A 12820-nucleotide genomic window follows, 5' to 3' on the forward strand; every position below is an offset into this window, starting at 1 on the left:
TTCAGAGAAAAGTTTTCAAAGATATAAACAAAACCAACATTATGAAGAACCTCTTCTATTACTTAAAAGGTTGCCTCAATTCAAACAGATTCAACAAGACCAACAAACAGTTACGCGAAAAAGAAGCCGAAAGTCAATAGTACCAACCTTGATGAAGAATTCAAATAAAGAAAGGGACACACCAAGTGGCAAAGACACGAACGATCCTCTTCCCTAAACACTCTCTCAAAACAAATCAAGATAGAGGAAATCTTGAAAGATGGAAAACGATCATGAAGCAAAGAAAGGGAATTTTTTGCGAAGAAGAGAGCAACGGAAGCTTTTTCAAAAATGGAAAAAGAATAAGAAGAAGAACGTGGAGCATTTTATAGGAGAGAAGGAACAAAATAGTCCTTTCATCCCCCTATTTAAGATGTGCACGAATCTCAAAGGAACTGTCGTGAAATGTTTGCCCTTTATTTAAAGACGCAACGCTCAAAATTTCAAATTTTCCCAAACACGTCAAGTATTCGAACTATGGAAGATGGTGTACCCAACGCCGAAACTAGAGCCACGAAATACTTGAACCCGACCTTATGTAAATCTCAGATTTAAATAGGGGCACTGTTCATACCATAACCCAAAACAAAAGCTAGGCTCAATAAAAGTAGAAGGCCCAATCCAAAGAGGAGGCCTATGCCATATACCAATCCCTTTAGAGGTTGGACGTGATGAAGGGAGCTCACCTCTACTTGTTCAAGCAAGTAACTGCCTCTGCAAATGTCTCTGACTATCTCTATCTTCCTTGAAAGATAGATCCCAACAAATTCCTCAGATAAAGGGAATGGTTATCTACCAATAAAGGTGTAACAACTTCAACAAAGGTGGTTATCAGCCCTACTATAAACACACCGACACCCCTCGGGTATATTTGATAAACTCCATTTTTAGGGTTTATCTTGTACTTAATTTAGTGTATTTTACCCATTATTCTCACACTTATTCATATAATTTGCATGTTTTACATTTTTCTTCCTAATTTTATACTATGATTGAAAACATGCTTCTTTGACCTTAAATTTGCTAATTTTAATCCTCTCTTATTACCATTCGATGCCGTGATATATTTGCTGAGTGTTTTCAGGTTTTACAGGGCAGGAATGACTTAGAAGATGGAAAAGAAGCATACAAAAGTGGAAGGAACACAAGAAAATGGAGATTTGAGAAGCTGATGCCGATGCGCACGCATGGACGACGCATGCATGTGATCGCGCCATACTTCAATCGACGCGTACGCATGTATGACGCGTACGCATGGCCAGAGAATTGTCAAAGCAACGCGTATGCGTGGATGACGCGTACGCGTGATAAAGGGTCACATGCTGAAGATATCAGAATTCGCTGGGGGTGATTTTTGGGCTGTTTTTGGCCCAGTTTCAAGCCTGAAAATGCACACTAGAGGCTACAGAGTGGAGGAGAATAGGGAGAATCAATCATTCAACATTCATACACATTAGTTAGGTTTAGATGTAGTTTTCTAGAGAGAAAGGCTCTCTCCTCTCTCTATGTTTTAGGACTTTTAGGTTTATTTCTTCTCCAATTTAGATTTCCATGTTGCTTTAATTTAGTTTCTCTTCTACATTCTATTATTCTAGCACCTTTAGTTATTTAATTCTCTTTTTGATTTCTTTATTTTGCTAATTTAGTTTATGAATTCTTCATGTTAGATTCAATTTCCTTTTAATGCAATTTGAGGTATTTCATGTTTATTGCTTCTTTCTTTATTTGTTGCTATTGTTATTCCTTTGGAATTGTTAGTCTTAGATTTTACATTCTCTCATTACTTTTCTATGCTTTTATTTTGTACCTTCCAAGTGTTTGATAAAATGTTTGGGAGGATTTTAAATTAGATTTTTGGTATTCTTAGCTTGGAGTGAGTAATTTGGAGACTCTTGAATTGTCAAAGTCTCTTGTTGGTTAGCAATTGAAAGTTGCTAGTTGGCTTGAGCTTCACTAACTCTAGTCTTCGATTAGGACTTGTGAACTCAAGTTGAATTATTCACTTGACTTACCTTCAATTGTTATAGGTTAACTAAGTGAGAGTAATTTGCAATTACCATCATAATTGACAATGACAATGAGGATAGGAATTCCAATTCTCAATCCTTGCTAGGACGTTTCTTAGTTGTTAGTTTATTTTTTTGTTATTTACATTCCTTGCTTATTAAACTCAAAATCCAAAAAGATACAATCTCATAACCAATAATAATACACTTCCCTGCAATTTCTTGAGAGACGACTCAAGCTTTAAATACTTCGGTTAATTTTATTGGGTTTGCTTAAGTGACAAACATTTTAAACTTGATTGAGGTTTAATTGTCGGTTTAGAACTATACTTGCAACGTAATATTTTTGTGAAATTCTTTACCGACATTTTTTCACCCATCAATTTTTGGCGCCGTTGCCGGAGAATTGCAAATGTGTGCCTTATTATTGGTTATTGTAAATATTGTGAATATGTTTGCCTTTTCGTTTCTTTGTTAGTTGTTTCTAGTTTTAGGAGTTTATTTTCATTATTTCTTGTTAGTTTTTGTTTTTATTTCTCTTGTTACTATGAATTCTCACCCCCTTTGGCTATGAGTTTGGTTACAATTATGTTGTGGGAAGTGGAGATTACAATGAAGGCTTGCATCAAGGATGGGACAATCAAAGATGGGAGGAGCCACAAGGATTTGATCAACCCTCTTGGCAACAACCCCCTCTAATGTACTATGAGCAACAACCATTCCATGATGCATACCAAGACAATGGTTATGGTGGACCACTTCGTGACAATTAACAACCCCCACCATATACCTATGAACCCCCTCCTCAATATATCCCTCAACCACCATACTCACAAGCCCCATACCACCAAACACTTTCATATGTTCCTAACCCATCCACCATACCAACCACCCTATGAGCCCTATGAACCATACATAGAACCACCCCAATTCCAACCCAATTACTCACAAGAACCACCACATCAATATACACCACCTCCAATGTAAGCGAACTTTCAACCACAATATGATCCTAATTATGTTAGCCAAGTGGAATAAGAGTTACATGATCATTTTAAGGAAGCAATGGATCGACTTCAAGCAACCATCCATCAAGTGGAGCGAGAGGAAAGTCGAAAAGCACAAGAAGCTCTCATGGCTAATAAATCTCAACTTGAGAACAAGGGACCAGAGTGTGTTGATCAACAAGTGGAAAAGATGTAGAGTGTGGAACCGCCACGTCTTTATCATGATGAACCACTCTCTCATCATGAACCCTTCCTTCCAAGTAATGAACCCTCATATCCACCCCAATCTCCAATGCATGACACTATTAATATTCTTATCCAAGAGCAAAGAGAGATGCAAAGGACGACACTAGAGTTCATAGCTACCTTGACTGAGGTAGTAGATAATTTAGCTTCACTGCGCTTCGACACTCAAAGTACCCCCATAAAGGAAACAAAAGGAATTCACAAATTAAATTGGCAACATAAAGGAATCAATGAGAGAAATTGATAAACTAAAGCAATAGAACTAATAAAAGTAAAAGAAACCTAAATTAAAGCAAGGTAGAAATCTAAAATTGAAAAGAAATAAACCTAAAAACCTAAAATCTAGAGAGAGGAGAGAACCTCTCTCTCTAGAAAAAACTACATCTAAAACCTAACTAATGTGAATAATGAAAGTGAATGATTCATTCCCCTTCTAGCCTCACTCTGCTGCCTCTAATATGTGTTTTCGGGCTTGAAACTGGGTCCAAAGCAGCCCAGAAATCGCCCCCAATATTTTCTGTAAATTGCAGCACATGACGCTCGTCACGCGTGCGCGTCATCCACGCGTACGCGTCGTTTGCCTTATGCACCAGTCACGTGTACGCATCGTCCACGCATGCGTGTCGCTACCAGCTTCTCAAAACTTCATTTTCTTGTGTTCCTTCCACTTTTGCATGCTTCCTTTCCATCCTCTAAGCCATTTCTTCCCTGGAAAAACTGAAATCACTTAACACACATATCACATCATCAAATGGTAATAAGAGAGGATTAAAATTAGCAAATTTAAGGCCAAAGAAGCATGTTTTCAATCATAGTATAAAATTAGGAAGGAAAATGTAAAACATGGGAATTATATGAATAAGTGTGAGAAGAATTGATAAAATCCACTAAATTAAGTACAAGATAAACCCTAAAAATGGGGTTTATCAATCTCCTCACACTTAAACATTAGCATGTCCTCATGCTAAGCTCAAGAGAAACTATAAAGGAGGTGAAGAGGGATGGTAGAATGTATGAAATGCAACCTATCTATATGAATGCAATTACATGCAAAATGCTTGTACCCACTTGGTTAAAAGTAAAAAAATTCTCCAAGACGAGCATAACTAGATTCCACTAATTCAAATCACACAATAAAGTACAAGTAAGCTTGTAAGAAGAAACCTCATGAAAGCCGGGAACAAAGAATCGAGCATCGAACCCTCACCGGAAGTGTATACACTCTGATCACTCTAGTGTTTAAGGTTCGATTCTCTCAATTCTCTACTAATCTTGCTTTCTAAGACTTGCTCTTCTTCTACCAATCAACAAAGATTTAAAGCATGGATACACATATCAAGAGGTCTTTTAAGGGTTGTAATGGGGTTAGGGTCAAGATAGGATTGTATTTGGTTAATCGGACTAAAATCTGAATCCTTGATTAACCCAAACTTCCCACCTAACTTAAGACAATCCATGTAATCACAATACAAAATCTAACTACCCATTAACTATGTTTTCCTCATATTTATGCAACTCAATTTTGAGTATAGTACATATGCATTGCTATCACCATTTACTTTGGAGCATTTTGTCCCCTTTTATTAATATTTTACGTTCTAATATACTAAAACCTGTCAAAAGTCCTTACTAACTTAAGTATCAGAGTCTCTTGCAGGTACCACCCCTTACCTTCTCACGAGGAACTCAAACGGTGACACCTCGGCGTAAGAACAAGTTGGACGCTGCCTTAGAAGGAGTTTGGATCTCATGTTCAAGCTCAAAATCAATGTTTCAGGTAACCCTCAGAACACCAACTTTTTTATCTATCATGTATCCTAAAGACATAGGTTAAAATTATAAATTAAAATTTTTTTATTGGAAATATAAAAAATTTAAATTTTTAATGTATTTGTTTTGTATCTATTAAATAAAAAATTTTAAAACCTTCTACTAATGGTAAGTGTCACAGCCCAAAATGAGTCATGACCGGCGCTTAGGAAAATAATCACATAGCAAGCCTAACATACTCAAATATAAGGTGAATAAGAAAGTTACAAATATTTTACAAGTTCTAAAATAAATAGTTATATATTTTTAACAAAAAAATAAAATAATTACGAATGGTTGGATCCTGCTTACTATTACCTGCATATACATCTATGAACTCAACAAAGAATAGGTACTCATTGCAGATCGTTACTCTTGAATAGAAAGTCTCACATAGTCAAATATTTATTTTTGAAAAATATTTTTAGAAAAACAGGGTGAGTTTTGCAATTCAGTAACTAGACAATACATCTAAAATCGACATGAGACTATATAAACATTATTATCAAAGTAATTTTAATTAGAAAATAATAGTTAATAATAATAAATGAATCAATAAGGGAGCTTTCATACAGAAATCAAATCAAAAGTCAACACATGGGTGGCTCCACTTCTCTAGGTAGCCCTTTCCTCTTGTGTGTTCTAACAGAATAACAGATCTAACGTGTGACCTACACGTTAGGCTAGCAACATCATTGCTAGCTGGAATCTGAATCAGATGCATCTAAATTAACGTCGTAATCGCAGTTAACTACGATTTTCTAATACGAGCATCCCAAACTAATTCAAAACATATAGTTTCAAATACAATAAATCTTTTATCTTTCAAATATATAAGGTATCGAATCAAATCAAATCAGATAATACTTTCTCATTAGAAGTTTTTTCCAATCGTACTTTTTTAATTATAGAAACATATTCCACAATTTTAAAGTAAGTGAGTGCCAACAAATACTTCAATACTTCAAAAAATATATTTAGGTAAAATAAAATATTCTAAAATAATATAAAATTTTATCAAACATATATATAGTCTCATGTAAAATTTCTAAGGTATGAACTTCATAAAATAATTATTCAACTATAATAAATCAATTATTTTAATCAAATCAAAGTTCTTCAACAATGGTTTTATAAATATAATTAAAACTTCAGAATAGCATAAACCAAAAGATTGACGGTTATAAATGTAGAGCGTACTCACAACGTGTGGTCCCAAGGGACCGAAGATACCGAACCCAAAGTGCCAAATTCAAGGTGAGGAGGATTGAAGTAGAAGGGAACGAATGAGTGCATAATTTGGATCGGAGTAGTGACAAGATGGAGCTAGCGATAGTTCTAGGAATCTAAAACAGAGCAAAATTAAAATCGAATTAAAACAAGGACAAGACATATTAGATGGTGGCATAATAGGACATCAAAGTTAGAGCAGAATCAGGAAAAAAAGGCTGGACCGGAATGGTGACAGGAACGGTTCAGCTCTAGCAGCACCAACAACTCCGGCGGTAAGGACGATGGCTTGGTTCAGGTAAATCCGAATGGCAACAGTAACAACACAGCAGCAGACGGTCCCTCCTCCTTGGCATTTTTCTCTCTCCGCAAACTCCTCTCTCTCTTCAAAGCTCCAAATCTGCAACCGCGACGATGACTGCGAGGCTGACTTCGACGGCGACGCCTAGGACTCTGGTAGTGATGGCGACGGAACCTCCCTCCTCTATTCATTGCGCCTCTCTCTCTTCTGCGCGTTCTCTTCTCTTTGTTCGAGCTTCCCTCAATGACGGCGACAGTCCTCCACGCGCAGCCACAACGACGACAACAACAACGGCATGCCCCCATTTGCATCATCCTGCTTCTCTCCTTCTTCTTCCTTTCTTCTCTTTCTGTGTTTTTCCTTTCTCTTTTTCTTTCTTCATTTTCAGCGGGGTGTGTGTTAGGAGAGGATTAAGATTTGGTATGAAATAAAAAAAGAGTAAGAGTATATATGAGAGGATTAGGATTTGGTTTGAAATAAAAAAAGAGTAAGAGTATTATAAGAATTTTACAGTAAGTTTATCATGTGTCTTTAGAGTACATGTTAGTTCATCCCTAAAACTATATATATATATATATATATATATATATAAAAGATATACACGAAAAAAGAGAGTGGTGTCCCAATAATTTCTCCAAAAAGGAGGTTTGAGGACAGAGCGAGCGATATACGCAGTATGCAAATACTAGAGACTTGCCATGGCTGGAGTTTTGAGGCAAATGTCAATGCCAATGCCAATGCCAATGCCAATGCCGAGGCAAGCCTTGAGCCACCACCACCAAATGCCGAGGCAATCTCTCAACCACCTTCTTCTTCTCCATCTCTTCTTACTCTTTCTCACACTAACAAACCCTCCTCTTTCTTCTTCCTCTTCAAACAATAATAATAATGAAGCTCTAGCTTTGCTTTCATGGCTCAAAAACGGTTCCTCCAAAACTCCTTCACCACTCTCAGACTGGAACCTTCGAGACCCTACACCATGCAACTGGTCCTGCGTCAAATGCTCCGTAGACAACCATGTCATAGAGATAAACATTCAAGCTATACAGTTAGCCCTTCCTTTTCCTTCAAATCTCTCTTCGTCCCTTCCCTTTCTTCGAAAACTCGTCATCTCCGGTGCCAATCTCACCGGACCTATCTCCCCGGATATCGGATACTTCGCTTCGCTTTCCGTTCTTGATCTCAGCTCAAATGCTCTTGTTGGTTCCATTCCTTCGACCATTGGAAACCTCAAGAACCTTCAAAACTTAACCTTAAACTCAAACCAGCTCACAGGTCCAATCCCAAAGGAGATTGGTGACTGTGTTAGCCTGAAGAATCTCAATGTTTTCGATAATAGCCTCAGCGGCGAGCTTCCAGTTGAGCTTGGAAGCCTTTTGAATCTTGAAACGATAAGAGCTGGAGGGAACAAGGACATTGTTGGGAAGATTCCAGAAGCTATTGGTAACTGCAATAATCTAACTGTTTTAGGCCTTGCAGATACCAAGGTTTCGGGTTCGTTACCTTCTTCGTTGGGAAAACTATCCATGCTTCAAACTATCTCAATTTATAGTACTATGCTTTCCGGTGAGATTCCAGCTGAGATTGGAAACTGTTCTGAGCTTGTGAACTTGTTTCTTTATGAGAACGATCTCTCCGGTTCGATTCCGAAGGAGTTAGGGAAGCTCCAGAAGCTTGAAAAGATGCTGCTATGGCAGAACAGTTTCTTTGGCAGCATACCCAAAGAAATTGGAAACTGCATAAGCTTGAAGATTCTTGATGTCTCCTTGAACTCTCTCTCAGGAACAATACCGCGAAGTTTGGGGAATCTTTCGAACCTCGAAGAGCTTATGCTGAGTAACAACAACATTTCAGGTTCAATTCCTGAAGTCCTTTCAAACTTGACGAACCTTGTTCAGTTGCAGTTAGATACAAATGAGATTTCCGGTTCAATTCCACCGGAGATCGGAAAACTAGAGATGCTTGAAGTTTTTTTTGCATGGCAGAACAAGCTCGAAGGAGCGATTCCTTTGGCGTTAGGCGGTTGTAGAAGCCTTCAAGCTTTGGATTTATCATACAATTCACTCACTGGTGGATTACCTCCAAGTTTGTTTCAGCTTCAGAACTTAACAAAGCTTCTCCTTATCTCGAACCAAATCTCCGGCCAAATTCCAGCAGAGATTGGTAACTGCAGCTCCCTTGTTCGCCTCCGGCTCGTTAAAAACAGAATCACAGGCCAGATTCCAAGTGAAATTGGATTCCTTAACAACCTCAGCTTCCTTGATCTCTCTGAAAATCATCTTACAGGGTTAGTACCAGAGAATATCGGTAACTGCAAGGAACTTCAAATGCTCAACCTTAGCAATAACTCGCTTTCCGGCGCTTTGCCGAGTTCTTTATCCTCTCTTACAAGGATTGAAGTCATGGATGTCTCGATGAACAATTTCTCCGGAGAGTTTTTGATGAACATTGGCGAACTGGCTTCTCTGCTTAGAATCATTGTTAGTCAAAATTCGTTCTCCGGATCGATTCCCTCTTCGATTGGACGGTGTTCTGGTCTTCAGCTTTTAGACCTTAGCAGCAATAAATTCTCAGGAAGCATACCAGAAGAACTATTCGAAATCGAAGCGCTAGACATTGCTCTTAACTTGAGTCACAATGCATTGTCTGGAATAGTTCCGCCGCAGATTTCGGCTTTGAATAAGTTGTCTATTTTGGACATTTCGCATAATTTGCTTGAAGGAGACTTGTTAGCATTTGCAGGGCTTCAAAATCTTGTTTCTATGAATATCTCATACAATAAATTCTCCGGTTATTTACCGGACAGCAAGCTATTCCGCCAGTTATTGCCGACGGATTTCGAAGGGAATCAAGGCTTGTGTCCCAACGGCCATGATTCTTGCTTCATCAGTAATGCTGCAATGACAACAATGCTGCATAGTACTAATTCCAAGAGGTCACAGAGAATCAAACTCGCAATCGGACTTCTAAGCGCTTTGATTGTTGCATTGGCAATATTTGGAATCGCGACAATCATTCGAGCGAGGAAAGTTGCTCAAGATGGCAATGATTCTGAGATTGGAGGAAACTCGTTGCCGTGGCACTTTACGCCGTTCCAAAAGCTCAATTTCTCGGTTGATCAAGTCTTGAAGTGTTTGGTAGAGTCCAACATAATTGGAAAGGGATGTTCAGGAGTTGTTTACAAAGCCGAAATGGAAAACGGCGATGTCATCGCTGTGAAGAAGCTCTGGCCAACAACAATGGCTTCAAGATATGACTGCCAAAGTGACAAGCCGGCGAGTAACTGTGGAGTTCGCGATTCCTTCTCGGCCGAGGTGAAGACACTCGGCTCGATTCGCCACAAGAACATAGTGAGGTTCTTGGGCTGCAGCTGGAACAGAAACACAAGATTGCTCATGTATGACTATATGCCTAATGGGAGTCTTGGAAATCTACTCCATGAAAGAAGTAACTGCCTGGAATGGGATATCAGATACCGGATTATACTCGGCGCGGCGCAGGGCTTGGCTTACTTGCATCATGATTGTGTTCCTCCCATTGTTCATAGGGACATCAAGGCCAATAATATCCTCATAGGCCCTGAATTTGAACCATATATAGCTGATTTTGGACTCGCCAAGCTTGTGGATGATGGCGATTTCGCACGATCTTCTAGTACATTGGCTGGTTCCTATGGCTACATTGCTCCTGGTTAGTACTATAATCCAAATTTTTTGAACTTTTCATGTCAGTTTGATTACTTTTGTTAGGAAGAGTATGTCACAACTGTTGTTGAATGTATTTACACCTTGTAGGCTTAGATACACACATAGTAACAATCTATGGCTTACAAACTTGTGAGCATTACATATTTAGTTCAATAACCCTTGTAGGCTTAGATACACACATAGTAACAATCTATGGCTTACAAACTTGTGAGCATTACATATTTAGTTCAATAACACTTAAGCCATATAATTAGGAAGAGACTGTTACAATAACCAAGAAGCAAACAAGCAAATAGTTATATAACTGAAGAAATAATGTCACATACCCAATTGTATTTTAGATAGCTTTTCTTATTGCATTTTTTGCCTTAGAAACTAACAATGTGTATGTGTACGCTAGCTTTTCTTGGAGGTGTGAACTCATATTTCATGTCCTATTAGTGGACACAATTTAAGCATCAGTGTTCTATTCAAGTAGTTGATGTGTTAATGGGCATAGTGTTCCACACATATGAACAAGTAAAATGCTAAAATTACCCACGAAAGATTATTTTACTAGCAAGAACTCTAAACTTTATGGCCATAGAGCTCTGATACTATGTCATAAAACCACTCATTCCAAAAATTTAACCTAATAGGAGAACGTAACATTAATGGTTCTATCTCTAACAACTCAAAGAAGACACTCTGATACAGAATAAAAGGGTATATATATATATATATTTCATTTTTTTCTTAATGGGTGCCACAATAGAATCTCTGTATCCTATATTCCCATGTATGGTATGAATCTATATGTGAGTATAGCCCTAAACTCAAATCCTATGAAAAACTACACATGAAAGATAATATCCTTGACAATTTGGATAGATCTTTCAAAACAAATCAAGTGCTTTTGGTATACCAAGTGAATGTTTTGTTCTTTTCATGGATACTTTTGTTACGAACATAATTTTGTTGGTTATGATTTTGTTTCTTTAATCTGTTATGAAGATATAACATTTTCCTAGTAACAAATCATGGCTTACTTACATAAATCCTTGGTGGGACCTGCAGAGTATGGCTACATGATGAAAATAACAGAGAAAAGTGATGTCTACAGCTATGGTGTTGTTGTACTAGAAGTACTAACAGGGAAGCAACCAATTGATCCAACAATACCAGAAGGAGTCCACATTGTTGATTGGGTGAGACAAAAGAGAGGCGGAAAGGAAGTCCTCGACGAAAGCCTTCGTGTCCGGCCGGAATCCGAACTTGAGGAGATTCTGCAGACATTAGGTGTGGCTTTCTTGTGTGTTAATCCAAGCCCTGATGACAGGCCAACCATGAAAGATGTAGCAGCAATGCTTAAAGAAATTAGGCAAGAAAGAGGAGAGTATATGAAAGTTGACATGATTCTGAATGGATCTTCAGCAAATGATCAACAAGGAAGCAGTAATCATTCACACACATACCCAATTAGTAGCAGCAGCAACACAAATTTTTCTGCATCTATGTTTATTTTTCCATCATCATCCAATAGTAAAGTTACTTTCAAATAGTAATAGTTTCAATAATGTGATATTGTGATTATGCAAGTTTTCCTTAGCAAGAGTTGTTCCTATTTTATTTATTTTTATTATCATTTTTTTCTGCTTCAAATATCCATGGTTTCTTTGTGTATAAGTTTGAAGTCTTTTAATGTGAACCTAACTGTGAATTATGTTCATTATAAGTTTCTGATCCTTTTGTGTATATCTAGAGTTACATTTAAGTAATTTCATTATGCTTAACATCAACAAGGCTGCTTAAGCCATTTTGTACGGTAGCAAATGAGTTAGTAAGAAAGTTTAGGGTACAACATTTTTATTAAAATTTGGTCAATACTTAATGAAAAAAAAATGAATAAACTTATATTATTAGAAGTAATCTCACACCATTAAAAATATTAATGATAATTAATTGATGGCTATAAATCACAAGATCTACTAGTTCTCTAGCACTCTTCACTCATATTATTTAAACATATTTGTTAAAATAAAAGTTTAAGAGTCGCTAGAATTTATTATTTTTTACTAACATTTTTAGTCGTTAATATAATGTCTTTAGTCTAATAGTCTAATAATATTTTTAGCTCACATTTTTAAATATTATTGACTAACTAACCAAAAACAAAATTTTATTTATCTTCTAATTTTTCTCATTTGTTAAATATTATAACGTTAAAATACTCATTTTCACTATTAAATAGGATGTGAGATTTTAAACCAAATAGATTTCAAATTCATATACAAATATATAAGGAACATTTAGAGATGTTCATTTTCATTCTTGTAATCATAAATAAGATTGGCCGATTTATTGGTCTCAATTCTCTTTGGAATTAACGGTAATCTTTTAATATTACTTTTAATTTGAACGGTTGGATATTATTAAATTTAATGGTGTAAAATTAAATACGTATTTATAAGTTTAATTTTATCAAATACTTCTCAA

General features: G+C 36.9%; 1 protein-coding gene across 1 annotated transcript; it reads left to right on the forward strand.

The window, feature by feature from the left end:
* The first annotated feature begins 7336 nt into the window (after window positions 1–7336).
* LOC130963147 (LRR receptor-like serine/threonine-protein kinase RGI2) lies at window positions 7337–11933 on the forward strand. Its single transcript, XM_057889297.1, has 2 exons — window positions 7337–10328; window positions 11402–11933. Exons 1-2 carry the CDS (start codon window positions 7337–7339, stop codon window positions 11884–11886), a joined length of 3477 nt encoding a protein of 1158 aa, XP_057745280.1. The 3' UTR covers window positions 11887–11933.
* The last annotated feature ends 887 nt before the right edge of the window (window positions 11934–12820 follow it).

The sequence above is a fragment of the Arachis stenosperma genome, chromosome 2 (genome assembly GCF_014773155.1).
Source record: "Arachis stenosperma cultivar V10309 chromosome 2, arast.V10309.gnm1.PFL2, whole genome shotgun sequence".
Lineage (NCBI taxonomy): Eukaryota > Viridiplantae > Streptophyta > Magnoliopsida > Fabales > Fabaceae > Arachis > Arachis stenosperma.

Bases quoted from the DNA above. Each gene is read 5' to 3' on its own strand.
- LOC130963147 (XM_057889297.1), top strand. From the start codon at position 7,337: ATGGCTGGAGTTTTGAGGCAAATGTCAATGCCAATGCCAATGCCAATG. The intron at 10,329-11,401 runs GTTAGTACTATA...TGGGACCTGCAG, and splicing joins CTATGGCTACATTGCTCCTG to AGTATGGCTACATGATGAAA.